The sequence below is a fragment of the Typha latifolia genome, chromosome 6 (genome assembly GCF_019914945.1).
Source record: "Typha latifolia isolate L0001 chromosome 6, TyphaL0001v2, whole genome shotgun sequence".
Taxonomy (NCBI): Eukaryota; Viridiplantae; Streptophyta; class Magnoliopsida; order Poales; family Typhaceae; genus Typha; species Typha latifolia.
In genome coordinates this window covers 7,015,017-7,035,706 of record NC_133091.1, presented here as the reverse complement: position 1 = coordinate 7,035,706, position 20,690 = coordinate 7,015,017, and the positions used below count along the sequence as shown (strand labels likewise).

General features: G+C 43.2%; 1 protein-coding gene across 1 annotated transcript in view; it reads right to left on the bottom strand.

Annotated features, from left to right (window-relative positions):
- Window positions 1-383: 383 nt before the first annotated feature.
- Window positions 384-20,690, bottom strand: part of LOC140791211 (branched-chain-amino-acid aminotransferase-like protein 2) — a 51,339-nt gene continuing 31,032 nt past the window's right edge. The window contains exons 14-19 of the mRNA XM_073141632.1: window positions 16,554-16,607; window positions 16,358-16,441; window positions 16,180-16,251; window positions 15,854-15,934; window positions 1,345-1,380; window positions 384-782 (exon numbers count right to left, since the gene is read on the bottom strand). Of these exons, the coding sequence (XP_072997733.1) occupies window positions 621-782; window positions 1,345-1,380; window positions 15,854-15,934; window positions 16,180-16,251; window positions 16,358-16,441; window positions 16,554-16,607 (489 nt within the window). The 3' untranslated portion in view covers window positions 384-620. The remainder of the gene's footprint in view (window positions 783-1,344; window positions 1,381-15,853; window positions 15,935-16,179; window positions 16,252-16,357; window positions 16,442-16,553; window positions 16,608-20,690) is intronic.

The window sequence follows — 20,690 nt, the reverse complement described above, 5'->3', positions numbered from 1 at the left end:
TAGTGTGGACCCAACCCTACTAGGTGAGACCACAAAAGCACAAGCAACCCTAGAGTGGAGATAGAGGACGAGAGCATAATCAAAAAGATTAGGGAGTAGAGGAGGATTTTCCACTAGATCGAAGTAGGAGTATGAAGAAGTACCAGGAATATAAACAACAAGAGAATGAAGCAAAAATGACTAAATGGCCCCACTCTTATACTGAGTAAATTGCTGAACTGGTAAACAATTTAGTGAAAGATGCTGATCCGGAAAGCAGTTTAGCAGAATCTGGTTCATCAATCTGAACAAAACTCATCCAGCTGCGGCTCAATTTAATTGTTCTTTTGCTTCAGTTCAGTTCATCAATCTAAAAATTTGCCAGTTAGCACTCTACAGACAAGTTAACCTAAATTGTTCCCAATAAATTCTACCTCCAGTGAAGACTAACATAATGATATTGGTTTATCACAAACAGGAGCCATCTCTATTTGGTGATTACATTACCATGCCATGCCCACAAGAGTCCAGGTACTAAGTATGAACAACAATGTAGTATTTATTCTTTATAAAACTGTTATGTTTACAGTAGCCTACATAGATTACTTCTGTAATCTGCAAGAGCACCACCGATCATGTTATTAGTTATTTTTAGCACCAGTTGAAGAAGTGTAGTAAGACTCTCCATTCATGGGTATTGGCACCCCTGATTCTGCAGTCAGAACTTTGTAGGCATTTTGGATTCTTCTAGTCACGGGACCAACTTCTCCATTGCCGATCAGGCGTCCATCAATCATTACAACCTGTACAACGCAAAGCAGGATAACTATGTTTTAGTAGGGGTGAATATTGATGGGAAATTATTCCTCACCTGGCTTCAATATATAAATTTTACTAGATATGGACATTTTACTGGTCCATCAAAGTTCTGATTCGTATTTTTATCCAGCTAGTATTATTTGGATAATGATATAGTTAAAAAAAATTCATCCGAATCTATATCAGATCAGATATTTGTCAATTGTCAGTTTCCAACCATGGGGATCGGGATATGTTTGACTCCTTTCCACTGTTGATAGGTTATCTTTTTTGCCTTTTCATTCTCTTATCATGCTTGGTTTGGACAAAAGAAAATGATGTATGAACAACCATGTGCATTCAACATAATTAAAAAGTACAAAGACAAGAGTGAGATCAGAAATGAATAGATCTATTTTGTACCTTTCAAGTTAATTCCTTTTCTATTTTTAATATGCTAGGGAGTTAACTAATACCACGTTTATCTATGTATGCAGGAATAAAATCTGTATAAACAGTTAATATTGAAAATTGATTTTACGGCACTACAATTTGTAGAGGACTCACTGGTGTAAGCTCACCCATTGTTCCAGTTGTCCACACCTGCATATGAAGATGCACATCATCAGGGAGATTGCAGCATGCAAATACTCACTAATATCTATGTTAGAAAGTACTCAGATAAGACAGGGATAGTAATTGCTTTAACACAACTTTACACTAGATAGAGATCAATGGAGGAAAAGGATCCATACAAGTAACACCAAATAGTTGACTACAGCTATGGTGTTGTCACAGATTAATTGTCTTGTACCGGAAATACATAGATTTGGAGGTTAGCCATCACATTCTTAACAATTAGTATTGCTACCATGCTTAGTTTCTATAAGGATTTCAGCTATTGTCCTTTGTCACACACCCCTTACTGCTGATACTCCATTTACTATAGTGTTAGTAGTGGAACTGTGACGTCCTTCAGCCCACCAAGGTTGTCACTAGTACGTCAGTCATGTATTAAGAATTATTACTCCATCTAATGTAATTCAGGTGAGCTTTGGAGGATAGCTCCAATGGACATAATAGTGTTACTTTTCATAATGCATGTGTTCTGCAAGAATTTATACATAGCTAGCTATAGGATAGCCTTACATACCAGCAACATTACCATCACAGGATTGTACCGCTTTGATGCTATGGCTGGGGCATTTGTCATGCCAACGGATAGCATTCTGAAGCTAAACTGGCGTCTCTATGGAACTTTTGATATCCTTTCTATGTAGATTCATGAAAATAAATTGAGTAGATGGTTTTACAAAAAAGAAAAAAAAAGAAAAATCTATATTATTGCGTGCTATTCCATTCATTAAGACTGTCTTCTGCCTACAAGCTACTCATCACAAAGATTCAATCTGTCCTAATTACCCAAAACTATAAATCAATTCTACCTCATGCACTGGGACGCATTTTCTTTAGAAACTTTTCCAAATTGATATAAAAATAGGAGTAATTCGATCCTACAATTTCACCCTAAATTTAGAGAATTTTTTTTTTTCAAATTTTAGGTAAAAGGGGCATCCAATGAATGCTATTGTGGATCTAGGATGTTGGGGATGGAAAGAACAAACTGGATAAAAATTTTCTTTCACTAATTTGACCCAAAATTCACTACAACTTTCAAGGAACATGTACAAGATGACCAACTAAAGAGTAGACATAAAAGATATACTCTTCTGAGTTTACAATTTCACATGCCAAGACTATTATTTTATATTTGTTCTGATCGCTAGTAAAAACTAGAAAAGTTGCGCATAGCCCAAATAGTTGGTATCTCCATCCAGCTTGAAGATCCAGCTAAAGTGGCCAACCTTCTTCGTCTATGCAAGGAGAAAGGAAAGTTGAAGGATTAAACTTTCCTGTTTTGGGTTCAATTTTTTGGGGTTTTTTAATGAAAATTGCATTTTAAAATGTAAGGCGCCTTGGCTCTTCTGTTAAGCATAGGCATGTGTGTGAGCCAGTTACTTCTAGTGGATCTGATGTCATCTTAATCCCAGCCTAAAGACTATTAGGGCCCTTCTATCAACTCTTGGGCCTAGATCAATGCCATTGATGCATCGAGTGGGATCATCATGGGCTGAAACTCCTCTAAATCTGACATGAGATATCTGGCATCTCCTCTCTGTCTACCTCTCTAGAATTGCACCATTGGCAGTTCCCTTTTCTTAATCAATGTTTATGGCCCATGGCCTCTAACCAAAAAGTAGTCTTATTGGTTAGAGCTATCCTATTCTATTTCATCCTTTGACAACAACTATTGCATTTCTGGGAACTTCAATGCTATTAGGTTCCTCTAGGAACATTCCAGCAGCTTGGCCAATGTGACCGACCTTGCCTCCTTTACAGACTTCATTTAGGCTAATGACCTCACCGATTGCCCCTTGAAAGGGAAAACTTCACCCGACACAACCACCAATCAATAGCCACTCTTTTCAAGCTTGACAAAGCTTTGATTTCTAAGGCTTGGGACCTCTCTTCCCCAATTCCTATTGTGAGGCCCCGGCTTGCTTAATCTTTGACCATGTGCAAATCTTCCTTACATTGCCGTGTCCTGAAGATCTCCTAAGGTCTTTCACTTTAAGAAGGTTTGGCTGCAACACTAGGGCTTCTCCAACTTCATCCTTGTGTGGTGGTTTGAGGCTCTGTCCGCATCAAATGCTACAACATAGTTTCTGCTCAAGCACAGGTTCATTGTGCAAAAATCAAGAGCTGGTGCATATTTGACTTTCATGACATCCAAAAAATTAAAGGTCTTGACTAGCTGGAGGATCTCTCTCCCATCTCTCCTGCAGACCGTTAAAGGTCTTCTCACATCCAATTGCTCAACTAGATTCTGCTTTAGGCTGAGATCTTGTGGAGATAGCACTCCCGTCAACTATGACTCTTAGAGAGGGAAGAAAATACCAATTATGACTCTCGTCAACTATAACTCCCGACAATTGGTGATTAGACCACGCAAAAAGTCTACCCTTGATGGGGCAGGTGAGAAGATTGTGAGAGCTGCTAAAATTATTGAAGGCTGCAAAGTTGTTGGACCTCTCGTGGTAGAAATGAATGACATTGAAATCGCCCATAAATGTAGAAGACATCCTCTGCTACCGAGATTGTGGAAGCGTGCTTGGCCTAGAAGGTGGTCTTTAGATCCGAGCTTGTGGGACCATAGACGTTGATGACCGAGAAGGGAAGACTAGAGTAGCAATCTTGGAGGGAAACAAGGATGGAGTAAGCATCCAGGTGGTGAGGAACCCTAATGGAAAAACACAAAGTTTCAGCCGGTGAGGAGTTCTCTAAAGGAGCTTGATGCACTAATTGAAATCCAAGAGTCCAAGGTGTTTCCATCATGGATCCTAATTTCGGCCGTAGCCGATCTCGATCCCGCTCGAGACAAGTACGGGTAAGAGAGAAAGAGAGGGGGGAAGAGACAAAGGGAAATAGAGAGAAAGAGAAGGATTGGGCTTGAACCATGGGTCTCCTTGAGTAGGTGTAGATGTGGCTGTTGTCCCCATCCTGAGGTGTAGGCCAGGTATATTGAAGGGAACATCGGATGAGGGGCCCATGCTACCGCCCAATCGGGAAGTTTCTTCAGATATCAGCAATAGGATGAGAGGAGAGAGGCGTGGGGGCCAAGTCAATGAGAGCGGCCCGGCAGAGCATTTCCAGCAACTGAGCTCGACCATGCTGGCTATGGTGCACAAGACTGCCTTGATTGATGCCCTGCTTTGTAATGGCAATGCTAGACCAGAGGAGAGCCTCATAGTCATAGCCTATACCACTTTTATCTTTAATTTGTTGTATACTCTTACATGTTTTCTGAATTTAAAATAGCAAATATATATGTTTACCATGGACAGTCACACAAGCTTACCCGCAACTAGTGTGTATGGACTGTGGTTGTAACACCCCAAATTTAAAAAAAAAAAAAAATTTCCCCTGACCGACGCACGTGCCGAGCACGTGCGTCGGCCTGCCACCCTGCCACCCTCCCTCTTTCCTTTTCTTCTTCTCTTCCCTTCCTTGCCGTGCACGCCACCCTTCCCCCCATCTCCCTTATCCCTTCCTTCCCTCACCGCAGCCTTTCTTCTTCTTCTCTCTCCCTCCCTCGTGGTCGCCGACTCGCCGACTCCCCCCCTCCGGTAAACCTCCTTCTTTTCTTCCCTTTCTCCTTCCCCTCCTCGGCCTCGTGCTGTGCCGGACCCTTGCTGCCGCTGCCTCTGCGCTGCGCCGCCGTCCCTGCGCCGCCGCAGCCCCGCGTCCCCGCAGCCTCGTGGGCGCTTCCCTCCGCCTCACCCTCCTTCCATCGGGGGTGGAAGGAGATGAGGTGGACGGGTGGGGGTTAAACCCCCACCCATTTTCCCCTTTAGTGGGCCGACCACTTTGCGGCCCACTAATCCCTTGGGGTGGGCCTGCACCGCATGCCCACCGGCCTGCCTAGTCAGGGTGGCTGCGGGCCGCAGCCCACCCGGCCCGATTTGGGTGGGGCGGCGGGGCGCAGCCCACCAAGATGGGTGGGGCGCAGCCGCGCCCCACCCGGCCTTAGATCCGGGGCGGGTGCAGTCTGCAGCCCCATTAGCCCATGTGGAGTGGGCTGCAGTGCGCTGACCCACTATTCCAACCTTGGTGGGCGTGGCCGGGGCCCCCAGCCCACCAAGGCCCTATTGCTTGTGGGTTGGGTTTGGGCCTACCCTTTTGCCTCTAGCCTAGCCCATTTGGGACCATTTGGACCCTATAACCCTGTTTACCATTTTCACCTAATTTGATTAGCCTGATCCTTAATTTTGGGATAATATAAGATTCCTAGGATACCCTTGACTCGTACCAAACATAAATGTGCTAATAAGATAATTAATTCTATTAGTTCGCTAATGACTTACTTGCGTGAATTAATAGGATTGACACCGCGTGAGGAAGATTTTGGGATCCCGGACTAGCTGACGAGTTTTACCTTACCGTGGAGACCTCCCAGGCGAGTAGAGTTATACAAATCTAGAATAACATGATACAAAAGTAGGAAATGTCGGTATTAATGCATGCGGTTGGTACTCCTGTTATATCTTTTGCATATGTAGTTATTTATAACTACATTCAAACATAGTATCATGAGAAAGATAATGTGTATGATAATGCTTTTTACATGTGTCCCGTATGGTATACCGTTGCATAGATGTATGATTTTTGTGAATATGGACCGTAATGATCATGATGACTATAACATGCTTTATACACGCATAAACACTGCACCACTTCCACCTATCATTAGTAGTCGAATTCTGACTAGGCAGTACCCCTACTCACTCAGCCCAGGGTTAAGGGCAGAGTGTATTATATATGTCTATACTATTAGCGGCCTACACCTGAGGTCGGGAAGCCTGTGTGGCATTCAGGTAGTTATACTGCATAGTTAGGACTAGATCATAATGATAGAAGAACATGATTGTGAGGCGGGGATATAACTCTAGCGGTACCCGACGACGTAGGGTTAGGGCGTCGGTTGATGAGCCGAGGGCTCCTGATTCTCCCGCCGAGGGCGGTGATGATTTAGAGAGAGTGAGATATGGGCTTACGACCGGGGTCCTGAGTCTGATGGCCACAGACAACCGGTCACATGTAGTGTCGCCATACACGTGTAGATGACATTACCGCTAGATGTGTATATATCCCCCCTCGATGTATGTGATGATGGATGATTGTTTCGTAGGAGTATTTACCCTGTGTGGTGAATAGCTCGGTGAGCGATGATAAGTATGATTATTGTTTTGGTAGACATGAGATGACTAAACTGCTATTTTATTGCTATGCATAACATGTAAACCTATGATTGAGATGTGTACGAATAAGAGATTGTCTCAAACTTTATATCTGTGTGAACTGATCATAATATATTTGGTAAACTAGAATGTTCCAAGATAGTGATTGGTAATCTTTATCAACTGCATTGACTTAGTAAATTGTGGTAAGTCATTTTAAATAAGCATGTCGTTATCGTTAGCAAATTTAGGCATACATTGGATATACACCGTGATGTCATTATTTTAGATTGTATGAATCCCTATTGGCCGTAAGCTCACCCCTCGTGGTATATTATTTTGAGCTAGGGGACGCGGGTGCGGGTAGCGAGGAGTAGCCGCTTTCTTTCTTTTTAGTACGTACGTAGTTGTATTAAGCCCCGCGAGGGTATGATAATGACGTTGTATCTTTTTGGACTTTAACATAATATTTTGGATGTATATTTGGAAGGCTTGTTGTGGCTGTGGAACTTGTATCCAGGACTCCTTTAGTTGAGTTTTATGGTGAATTTATGTGGTTGTGTGCCTTGTGAAATCCTTGTACTGACAGGTCATGTGATGTACCGCGTGGGAGGATTTACCCACGCGGTTTACACGTGTATTTGGAGGTTTGGGTGTTTCAACTTGGTATTAGAGCCTAGGTTCACCATAAATCCGGCAAGTCTTCCTATATATCATCTAAATACATAGGAAATGAATAATAATAATGAATACTTAGGAGTAATGAATAATATAGTCACTCACGACTTGCGCTATACTTGTGAATTAAGAGCTAAACCGCTTTGAACTTAGCGGGAATGCCGCCTAGACGTGCTCTGGCCATTCGTGCGGCCGGTCGTGGACGGGCTCGCCCACTGTCGACAAACCGGCGAAAGGTGCTTCGGCTAGCATTGAGGCTCGGGACGGCTTGTCGAGGCAAGCAGAGAGGCTCATCGAGGAGTTAGTGCGAGAGCGCACGGCAGCCCATGCGGGATGCACATACCGAGGGAGCCGCTGTGTCATTTTACTCGCCGAGCGCATCGGGAGGTGGGTCCGCCCGGTCGCCGAATCGGTTCATGCGCCTTAGCCCCCTTGTTCGGCGGCACGACGGACCCCATGGAGGCTAATAGGTGGATGGTGGATGTACGGAAGATCCCGACTGCGTTTGAGTGCCCGGAGAGTCGTCGGGTGACCTTTGCCACCTTCCTTCTCCGTGGGGAGGCGGAAGAGTGGTGGAGAGCCACGAGCGCCCGATGCCCGATCGCCCGGGCGGGGAGTACATCACTTGGAGGGCATTTTCGGACTCCTTCGACCAGAAATATTTCCCCGCATCCTTGCGTTTCGAGCCGACGAGGAGTTTACCCCGGTGAGGCGGGGATATGACGGTGGCTCGGTATGAGGACAGATTCAATGCCTTGTCCCGCTTCGCCCTAGAGTTATACCGGATAATACTTGCTAGGGCTGACCCGGTTCAAGATGGGCCTCGAATCGAGATCCGCAAAGGTGAACATGGTGAAGAACCCGACTTATGCGAGCTGGTGGAGAATCTTTGGGATAGCGAGAGAGGACTTACTTGAGGAGCGCTCACGGCATCGGGAGCGGGCGCAAGTCGTACGGGCCGCTTTGATGGGCGTCCTCGTGGAGGCCATTCTGGTGGGACCTTCCTACGACCGAGGTGTCACCCTTATGCCGGTGGCGCAGGATCTAGTGCTACCCCGAGTAGATCCAGCCCTCAGGGTTCAAGCGGGCCGAGTAGGGCCCGACCTTCAGTTGGTGGCGGGAGGTCAGCAGCAGTCTTGAGCAGTGCGGGCAGTGGTGGTTTTGCACGGCCATCTACTCCTGAGGGTCGGGTTTGTTTTGCTTGCGGAAAGAGGGGTCACATATCTCGTGACTGCCTCGGGGCTCGCGTTACACCGCTTCCCGGTGTGGAGAGTCAGGACATATCCGCACGCAAAGGTGTCCCTGTTAGGCGGAGCGCCGCCCACTCCTACCACGCCCGCTATATCCGGAGCGTCGGGAGCGATCTTGCCCGCGAGTAGGGGTCGTGGGGGGCGCGCGATCGGGACCTCCTAGCAGAGGGCGGGGTGGACGTACCGGCCGAGTTTTTGCTGACCCTACGGGATGCCGAAGCATCCAATGACGTGGCCACAGGTAACCGAGTAAATTAAGCATGCTTTAAGTTTTACGTATGTCCTATTCATACATAATATTAGATCCTCCTTCCTAAGCATGTGCAAGTCTACCTATTGTGGAAAATGTGTTTCCTATTTTTAGTTAAGGCTTACATACGTAATGGCAGGTACTATGATTTTATTTGCACACACTGCTAGGATTTTATTTGACCCCGGGGCCACCCATTCCTTTATTTCTACATCCTTCCTGGAAAATGTGGATGTAGCGCCGGGACCTCTTGTGGAACCCTTAGTCATAGCCACCCCACTTGGAGATTTCCTGGAAGTCCGCCATGTTTATCGCTCTTGCACCTTGACTTTTGGCGAGTGGGACTTTAAGGCAGACCTCCTACCCCTCGAGATGCGGGACTTTGACCTAATCCCGGGATGGATTGGTTAGCCGCTACCATGCCGTATCAAGCGCTACAAAGCAAGGAGGTCATCTTACGGCTTAATGATGGCATGGAGTGTCGATTGTGTAAGAATCGACAGGTGGACCGTTCACAGTTGGTGGCAATCATGTCTATCGAGTCAGCTGGGACCCAAACCCTGACTGACTTACCAGTGGTGCAAGAGTTCCCAGATGTTTTTCCTGAGGACATTCTGGGGCTTCCCCCAGACAGAGGAGTTGAGTTCATCATTGACCCGATCCCGGGCGGGACCCGTCTCCAAGGCACCTACCGTATGGCTCGGAAGGAGATGGAAGAACTGAGAGAGCAGATTGATGACCTACTGAGTAGGGGACTTATCCGGCCTAGCTCATCTCCTTGGGGCGCTCCAGTCTTGTTTGTGAAGAAGAAGGATGGTACCCTCCGCCTTTGCATTGATTATCTAAGAATCGAACCACTGACCGTGAAGAACAAGTACCCATTGCCTCGCATTGAGGACTTGTTTGATCAATTGCGTGGAGCTCGCGTCTTCTCGAAGATCGATCCGAGATCCGGGTATCATCGGTTGAGGATTAGGAAGCGGATATCCCAAAACCGCTTTCCGTACCCGTAAGAGACGGCTGTATGAGTTTTTGGTTATGCCTTTCGGCTTGACCAATGCACCGGCTATCTTTATGGACTTGATGAACCGAGTCTTCCGCCCTTTCTTAGATCGGTTCGTGGTGGTATTCATTGATGACATCTTGATTTACTCTGCCTCAGAACAGGAGCATGAAGAGCACCTTCGTTTGGTACTGCAAATGCTAAGGAGAGAAAAGTTATTTGCTAAGTTCTCCAAGTGTGATTTTTGGCTGGAGGAGGTGGTGTTCCTTGGGCATGTGGTCTCACGAGAGGGCATCCGGGTTGATCAATCCAAGATCACTGCTGTTCTCAATTGGAGGCAACCGAGCACCGTCTCGGAGGTCCGTAGTTTCTTGGGTTTGGCCGGGTATTATCGGCGCTTTGTGGGAGGATTTTCGAAAATTGCCAGTCCCCTCACTAAGCTAACCCGAAAGGATCAGTGTTTTGAATGGACAGCTGATTGTGAGGAGAGCTTCCAAGAGCTGAAGAAGAGACTTACATCTGCACCCGTCCTTGTAGTTCCTCGCAGTGGAGGAGGCTACCAGTGTCTTGTGATGCTTCATACTCGGGCTTGGGTTGTGTACTCATGCGGGAGGGCGGAGTTGTCGCTTATGCATCCAGGCAGCTCAAGAACCATGAGCGGAACTACCCTACCCACGACTTGGAGCTAGCAGCAGTAGTATTCGCCCTGAAGATTTGGAGGCATTATCTTTACGGGGAGAAGTGCGAGATCTTCACTGACCACAAGAGTTTGAAGTACCTATTCACCCAAAGGGAGCTGAACATGAGACAGCGCAGGTGGCTTGAGCTGGTGAATGATTATGACTGCACTATTAACTACCACCCTGGGAAGGCAAATGTAGTGGCGGATGCCTTGAGCAGAAAGTCGATGGGGAATTTGGCTAGTTTGATTACTCAGCAGCAGGACATCCTTCGAGAACTGCAGAAGATGGATGTGCACATCGTAACCAAAGATGTGGGTACTGGACTGCTGGCCCAGTTAACTGTGAGGCCGACTCTAGCGGAGAGGATCAGAGTTGCACAGGCAGAAGACCCCTGTTTACTGCAAGTCCTCCAGCAGGTTCGAGACTCAGGTAAAAAGGGTTTTTGCCTTGATGGAGCAGGAACCCTGAAGTTTGGAGATAGATTCTGTGTACCTGACGTGGGCGGACTCCGTCGGGAGATTTTAGAGGAAGCCCACCAGACATCTTACAGTGTGCACCCAGGGAGACGAAGATGTACCATGATGTTCGTAGATACTTTTGGTGGCCAAGATTGAAGAAAAGCATTGCAGAGTTTGTAGCTCGATGCTTGATTTGTCAGCAGGTAAAAATCGAACATCAGAGGCCGGCTGGGACACTCAGGCCATTACCTATTCCTGAGTGGAAATGGGAGCATATCACCATGGACCTTGTGGTGGGTCTGCCGAAGACCTTGAAGAAAAAGGACTCTATATGGGTGATTGTGGATCGATTGACGAAGTCAGCTCACTTCCTCCCGCCGGCACCACCGATTCTATGGATCATCGAGCCACCTTGTTTCGGGATGAGATCTTTGCTCGCCATGGGGCACCAGTCTCCATTACCTCTGATCGTGACCCTAGCTTCACCTCTAGGCTGTGGCATCATTTTGCTAAGTCACTGGGTACCAAATTGCAATTTAGCACTGCCTATCATCCTCAGACTGACGGTCAGTCAGAGCGGACGATTCAAACCTTGGAGGACATTCTACGTGCCTCAGTTGCAGACTTCGGACTCAGTTGGGACCGACACCTTCCCCTAATTGAGTTCGCCTATAATAATAGTCATCACTCCAGCATTGGGATGCCCCCCTATGAAGCGTTATATGGACGGAAATGTCGGACACCCGTCGGTTGGGATGAAGTGGGGAACGGAAGATAGAGAGCTCGAGCCGATACAGAGACCGTGGACAAAGTGCGGAAGGTTCGGGAACACTTACGGGTTGCCCGAGTCGACGTAAGAGTTATGCGGCCGTCGACGTCGAGACCTAGAGTTCCTAGTCGGGGACAAAGTTTTCCTCAAGGTCTCGCCATGGAAAGGGGTATTTCGGTTTGGGAAGAAGGGCAAGCTGAGCCCTCGTTATATAGGCCCTTATGAGATCTTGGCTCGGATAGGACCGGTTGCTTACCGGGTGGAATTGCCATCAGAGCTATCACAGATTCATAATGTATTTCATGTGTCAGTGTTTAGGAAGTACCTACATGACCCGTCACATGTTTTGAGGGAAGAACCTATCCAGCTAAATCGGGACTTGTCCTATGAGGAGCAACCAGTACGGATCATTGATAGATGCGTGAAGACGCTCCGAAGAAGAGTCGTACCCCTGGTCAAGGTCCTTTGGCGGCATCATGGAGTAGAGGAAGCTACATGGGAGCCTGAGGAAGAGATTCAGTCTACCTACCCTCATTTATTTATCGACTCAGGTGCGTAATTTCGAGGGCGAAATTCCATGTTGTTGGGGATAGTTGTAACACCCCAAATTTAAAAAATAAAAAATAAAAAATAAAAAATAAAAAAAAAATATTTCCCCTGACCGAGCACGTGCGTCGGCCTGCCACCCTGCCACCCTTCCCCATCTCCCTTATCCCTTCCTTCCTCACCGCATGCCTTTCTTCTTCTTCTCTCTCCTCCCTCGTGGTCGCCGACGCCCGCCGACTCGCCGACTCCCCCTCCAGGTAAACCTCCTTCTTTTCTTCCCTTTCTCCTTCCCCTCCGGCCTTGTCTTTGTGCCAGGACCCTTGCCGCCGCCGCCGCGCGCGCGCGCCGCCCTCGCGCGCTGCGCCGCCGCCCGTGTCGCGCCGCCGCAGCCCCGCAGCCTCGTGGGCGCTTCCCTCCGCCTCACCCTCCTTCCATCGGAGGTGGAAGGAGATGAGGTGGAGGGGTGGGGGGGGGTTAAACCCCCCACCCATTTTCCCCCCTTAGTGGGCTGCAGACCACTGCAGCCCACTAATCCCTTGGGGTGGGCTGCAGACCGCAGCCCACCAGCCTAGTTGGGGTGGGCTGCGGGCCGCAGCCCACCAGCCAGTTTGGGTGGGCTGCGGGCCGCAGCCCACCAAGACTCGGTGTGGGTGCAGCCGCGACCCACCTGCCCTTAGATCCGGTGGGTGGCAGCCGTCATGCCCCATTAGCCCGTTGTGGAGTGGGGCTGCAGTCTGCAGCCCACTATTCCAACCTTGGTAGGCTGTGGCTGGGCCCCCAGCCCACCAAGGCCCTATTGCTTGTGGGTTGGGTTTGGGCCTACCCTTTTGCCTCTAGCCTAGCCCATTTGGGACCATTTGGACCCTATAACCCTGTTTACCATTTTCACCTAATTTGATTAGCCTGATCCTTAATTTTGGGATAATATAAGATTCCTAGGATACCCTTGACTCGTACCAAACATAAATGTGCTAATAAGATAATTAATTCTATTAGTTCGCTAATGACTTTACTTGCGTGAATTAATAGGATTGACACCGCGTGAGGAAGATTTTGGGATCCCGGACTAGCTGACGAGTTTTACCTTACCGTGGAGACCCCCTGGGCGAGTAGAGTTATACAAATCTAGAATAACATGATACGTAGGAAATGTCGGTATTAATGCATGCGGTTGGTACTCCTGTTATATCTTTTGCATATGTAGTTATTTATAATGCATTCGGCATAGTATCATGAGAAAGATAATGTGTATGATAATGCTTTACATGTGTCCTGTATGGTATACCGTTGCATAGATGTATGATTCTTTGTGAATATAGTTTGTAATGATCATGATGACTATAACATGCTTTATACACGCATAAACACCGCACCACTTCCACCTATCATTAGTAGTCGAATTCTCGACTAGGCAAGTACCCTACTCACTCGGCCCGGGGTTAAGGGCGAGTGTATCATATATGTCTATACTATTAGCGGCCTACACCGAGGTCGGGAAGCCCGTGTGGCATTCGGGTAGTTATACCGCATAGTTAGGACTAGATCATAATGATAGAAGAACATGATTGTGAGGCGGGGATATAACTCTAGCGGTACCCGACGACGTAGGGTTAGGGCGTCGGTTGATGAGCCGAGGGCTCGATTCTCGCCGAGGCGGTGATGATTTAGAGAGAGTGAGATATGGGCTTACGACCGGGGTCCTGAGTCTGATGGCCACAGACAACCGGTCACATGTAGTGTCGCCATACACGTGTAGGTGACATTACCGCTAGATGTGTATATATCCCCCCCTCGATGTATGTGATGATGGATGATTGTTTCGTAGGAGTATTTACCCTGTGTGGTGAATAGCTCGGTGAGCGATGATAAGTATGATTATTGTTTTGGTAGACATGAGATGACTAAACCGCTATTTTATTGCTATGCATAACATGTAAACCTATGATTGAGATGTGTACGAATAAGAGATTGTCTCAAACTTTATATCTCGTGTGAACCGATCATAATATGTTTGGTAAACTAGAATGTTCCAAGATAGTGATTGGTAATCTTTATCAACTGCATTGACTTAGTAAATTGTGGTAAGTCATTTTAAATAAGCATGTCGTTATCGTTAGCAAATTTAGGCATACATTGGATATACACACGTGATGTCATTATTTTAGATTGTATGAATCCTACTCGCCGGGCCGTAAGCTCACCCCTCGTGGTATATTATTTCAGAGCTAGGGGACGGGGACGCGGTGTAGGTAGCGGAGTAGCCGCTTTCTTTCTTTTTAGTACGTACGTAGTTGTATTAAGCCCCTGCGAGGGTATGATGATGACGTTGTATCTTTTTGGACTTTAACATAATATTTTGGATGTATATTTGGAAGGCTTGTTGTGGCCTGTGGAACTTGTATCCGGACTCCTTTAGTTGAGTTTTATGGTGAATTTATGTGGTTGTGTGCCTTGTGAAATCCTTGTACTGATAGGTCATATGATGTACCGCGTGGGAGGATTTACCCACGCGGTTTACACGTGTATTTGGAGGTTTGGGTGTTTCAGTGGTGCCTGGCTGGTCACATACCATAACCACTTTATTGAACTTAGTGCAGTTTTGCTTAGGTAAACTCTTGATGACAAGTGTTGTTAAGTATTAACAACTCAACCTTTGCAATTCAATCTTAACTAAAAATTAAATTTTGAATTCTTGAGTAAGATTTAAGCAATCATAATTTCTCATGATCCTTGTAATTAAATTTTGTGAATAGAAAAAAATCAAAATCCTTAGGTCCAAAATGTTTAGGTTTATCCATTTCCCTGATATAAAGTTCAGTTTAAACTTTAAAGTTCCAATAGTCATAATTCGCAACTCAGCAACAAACTAGATTTAAGCTCAATTGTACAGCAAACTATGCTCTACTGCTTTGGAACATTCTTCCAAAACAATACTTCAGTTTCCCAATATTTGTCCTATGGAACTGAGAAACAGATGTCTTGGTTAGAAGGGCAATAAATATAACAATAACAGTCTAATATGTCCATCTACATTTATCCACATGGAGCAAAGTCCAGACATGCATACTGTACTTCTCTGCATTAGAAGGGTATTATACTTTTATGTGTCAAACATAACAATTATCAGATTAGACCTCACAATCTTCTTCTTTCCAAGAGTTACCTTATAATATTCTCTATTTCTTCTTCCAGGTCAATTAATCTACCTTTACACTATCTAACTATACAATGCATACAACCTTAATTTTTTCATTGTTCTATATTATAAATCAGTGCCTAGACCCTTACTTTTCCTTTATTCTACCTCCCTTTTGTTTATTGTGTCCTAACAGTCGAAATTCTATATTCTTATGTTCTTTTCAAACAAATTCTATCTCTATTCATTCCATAATTGCAGGTTCATCTCATCATTCTCATGTTGAGACAATAGAAAATATCTCAGGTCATAACTCCAGAAACATTAGCAAAGTAATACTTTGGAAGGACAAACAATAAAATATATAGCATTATGTATCTTGCTTACAAGCTGCACAAGCAGTAGACATTGTCAAAGTGTAATTTTCAGTTGCTTCAATAAAATAAGCAAAAAGCAAGTATCAGTGACTAAGCATTGAATCTCCCTAGATCAACATTTTGCATACCTCATCTGCAGTATGGAACTCAGATAGACTAATACGCCTCTCATGTAGTACCAGTTTCTCTTTCACCACTAGATTCATAACCTATGATTTCAATGAAGATCTGCAATCAATTGACTTTCAGGAGAAAAAAAAAGTTCAGAAGAGGGCCTTTGCCACAAACATTTTAATGACTAAATCTTTTCAAGCTATGAAAGCCATGTGACACTTATTTGGTACAACTAGTGTGTTGCAGACCTTGTTATCATTTCCATATGGCTGCTAAGTCTGAGTAGGCTACGAGTCTCCTAATTCCAAGGGAGGTTAAATATCAGTGTAATTATACTTACAGTTGCACGAGTTATGCCTGGAAGGCAGTAGTCTGCATGAGGTGTGTGTATATGCCCCTTTTTGACCAAGAACTGCAGAATTGTCAATTTGCATAATTAGAGTTGTGAGTAATCCCAAAATTTACTTTCTTCATTATTATAACAGTGTCTCTGAATTCCTAACATAACATCCTCTTACAATGTTTGTTGCATTAGTTTCCGATACAAAACCGTCTTGGTCTAGCATGATTGCATCATCTGCCTTCGCAAGGTTTCCTTCTATCTGTAATAGTTAGAAAGTCGCAACATTAGAAAATAAAAAGATAGAGTAAATGTAACATAGTTAACTTATTTCAAGAATTATAAGTAGTTAAGTACACATCTAAGAGGCGAACCTTTGCCAAGATGTTGTTGATGAGATTGTTGTGATGAATCTTGGAATCTATGCTCTGAAAAAAAGATAAACGACAAACTAGTTGATTTTTCTACCGAGAAAAGGTATAACAGAATAGATAAGTGTATTCAACATATTGTCAAAAGAAGATACAAAAAAAGATTAAATAAGGTAATTAAGTTTAATAACAACAACCTACTCCTTCGAGGTAATTAAGCAATCATAATTAAGTTTATCCTCGTGGATTGTCATGCCAATCGGCATGGGTCGATACGTATCATGTCAGTGAATTATCGGCACTGATATGGAGGGAGTATTTCAACGCTCATTCACGGCCACTCATTGATGTGTGCCACCAAAATTGAGTATATCTTACTTTAAAGAAACTTAATTTGGGGTCTCTTTCATCCCTTTTGATACCATTTTGCATTTTTATGCTTGAAATATATAAATTATACTTCAAAGAACTCAAAGGGAAATTTTGGTTTTCTCCGAGTTATGTGCCCCAACAAAGAGGATGATAGAAAAATTGGAAAGAATCATGAGATTAGAATCTAATCACATATGTTACACTAATATATAGTGTTGAAGGACTTTAATTTAGCCTCTAAAGGCCTATTTTTAAGTCCCTAAAAAGGTTTAGATTATTTTTCGGCATGTCAAGAATATTCAATGTGCCAACGGTACATCGGCTCAACATGGCACGTGCCAGCGATATGTATCTTGCCGAGCCAAGGTTGGTATGTTTCGTGCCACTAGCACAATAATCCTTGGTTATCTTCAATGCTCAAATCACTTAGACAATCGAGTTGTTTGATTATTCCTTCACAAAACATGACAACTGACAAACAATATATATTTAACATATCTCAAAAGTACCATTTAGGTAGAAGGCAAACACCAGCCATCTGCAAAGCACCTTAAGGCCTACTAGCAGCCATGTACCTATCTGATGCTTTATGTAACATAGTTGCTAACATTCCATAGTAATAATAAAATATCTTTCTCAGTGTTCACTTTAACTTTAGGAGGGTGGTTAGGTGTACAAGATCGATTTGTCGGATGAGCAATTTCATCCAATTGACTATGAATAATATAGGTGGATTCAATGACAACATATTTGACAAAAGTGTGGCTAATTGGCTTGCATGCCCATGTCCATGAAGTGAATAGGGGCCTATTCACCCAAGGGCCAAGGGCTGCCACTTGCCCTCTCCATTAACAGTAGCCAGCGGCTCCACCTCCCCCACCACCCAACGATTCTCTCTCACTAGTGAAATCCATTTCCACCGAGCATTTGGAAAGCTTTTCATGTGAAAAATAAATAATTAAGTCCTGGAATGATCTCAATAGACAGCCAAAAATTAAAGCAATTGTATCTTCTTCCTTCCCTTTAAATATGCTCTCTTCTCTCCCTCACTGCACTCATTGGAGCAAGTCGTTCATCTCTAGGTTGGCGGCAGCTAGGCCTCCCTCTTTCTCTCTTTCTCTCCTTCTCTCCCTCCTTTCCCTTCCTCTCTCTCTCCTCTTACTCAGCACAACATTGTTGAGCTTGACCCAGCCAGAGGGAAGGCAATTGCATCACACTCTTATTTTACCTAATTTCTTTTATTGATTTATTTTCCTTCTTTAAATTTCTTTACTCCATTTCGTTGTTAGCCTGCGAAGCATGGATACGGATACAAGATACAGAGATACGATGATAGGGATACGGTGATACGATCAATTCTTAAAAGTAGGATATGGATGTGGCATAGATATGCCAATAAATAAATAATATATTTTCAATCTATTGTCAACCAATGATAACATAAGAGGAAATATAGCTATCAATTTCGTAACTACAAGCCTAAAACACTAGAATAATTTTATAACAGAAACTAATATGAAATTCAAATTGTTATTGAAAGTTGAAACATATCGGAGAAATTAAAAATTAATTTTTCAAATTTGGATACTCCTCCAGCCATATCCGATACGTATCGGGTCATATCGGTTGGAAACTAAAAATTAATGCATTATGTTTAGATGTACATATGTTAATTATCCCCAATTAAGTTAAGAGTCATGATAAGGGTAAATATGAGTAATAAATGTCAATCTATGTAAGATTTATGATTTATGATATTCCCCATCTTGATGTATATAAAAAAAAATATATATATATATATATAATTATCATAAAACATTACTTAATATATAGTATATCTAATCTTTAACTTACATTCAACGATTGTCATGCTGACCGGTCTTTACATGTATAATCCAACGAGATATGGATGGAGGATCCAAACAATCACTATTCAAAGCCATCCGATATATAGGATATGTGAATTTCATTATATCTGGCTGCAAATATTATATTACTTAATTACTATAGAGACTGTTGTTCATTTAGTTTTGTATGATGATATTACATTATATGTTGTGAAAATTGGCATTATATGTTTTATTCATATGCAATTCCAGCACAAGTTTTTAACCTCCTCTGACTTATGATAAGGTTTAATCAATGAGAATTAGGCTCACTCGACCACCAAGTGGAGGAGCAGGACAGAGAGGCCAGTCACGAGGATGCAATGCTAGGTGACATGTACAAGAGCATTTTTCTATTGGATGTACACATTAGTAGACATAATGTGATAGTGTGTGACAGTTTATGTATTTCTAGTGTTGTATGTGGTTGTAATAAAACAGGTAGGGATGTGTTTTTGATGTAGTGGACTGGAAGAATTTTCTTCCTCCTTAAATCATACACGTTGTGCTTGCAATAAAAATCATTGGCCTAAGAATTCCATCAATACCTGCATTCACTACATTAAAGGTTGTTTCAATGCTCAATTAATCTCTTACCTACATGTATGTTATACTTATAGGCTTATAGCAACTCTACGCTACTGCATGAGTTCACCTTTAACAATACCACAAAATACAATGTGCTGGATGGATCTCGAACCAACTCAACAACAGCCAATCCAGAGGGACATACCAGTATAAGATATAATACATATCAGACTGTACTCGGACATCAAAAGTATAACAAAAGAAGAGAGATGTACTTCAGAGTTCAGTCTCTTTATATGAGTATTAAGGGCTTATAATGAGATCTTGCTTTTCTAGACCAATAGTGTAAGACAATTATATGTACTTCAGAGTTCAGTCTCTTTATATGAGTATTAAGGGCTTACATAATGAGATCTTGCTTTTCTAGACCAATAGTGTAAGACAATTATGTGTACTTCAGAGTTCAGTCTCTTTATATGAGTATTAAGGGCTTACATAATGAGATCTTGCTTTTCTAGACCAAATAATGTAAAATATTATACCTTACTTTACCAAGAGAATTAAGAAAGTATGATACTTTTAGGTATGAATTCGATGCTTTTCTAGACTAAGTTCAGTGCTTCTAGGCAACGATACCGTCGCCGGTCGACACGGGGCGTGTTGAGCGGCACGCCCCTATGTGCTACTGACACGTATTTAAAATATTTTTAATAAACTTTTTAGGATATTTAAAGATATTTTTCTGTCTTCGATATGTTAATTTTTAGTTTTTAGTTTATATATATATATATATATATATATATATATATATATTAAAAGTTTAAAACCTATATTATAACGTTTTATCTTTAGAGTATTTTTGTAAATGACATATTTATTAAAGATAAAGTAATAGTTAAATATAAATATTATTCAACACATATTATGATTGAAAACATTCATTAAAACTAATGTTAATGATTGAATTCATAATATAATTGAACGCATAATATTAATCAATAATAGTTTAATAATTAAAATTAATATCTAGCTGAACATAAAATGACGAAGTGAATCAAATACTTTATTTGTCGGCATAAGAATAATACGAGAATGTTGTATTAAATACTGTCAATATTTTTCAAAACTCATTCACTGATAGTATTGCTCGTTGTAACGTTTCACATAGCCTTCATACAAATAGAAATTTTATAATTCTCCTATGATATGATATAATATGAATATTGAATATGCACGGGAATGAACAGCACCGACACAGGCACAAACACACCATAAGTATATGTAGATGGTAGATATAGAGTATAATAATGGTGTTCTAACTCTGATGGGTGTGATTGATATGATGGTAATTATG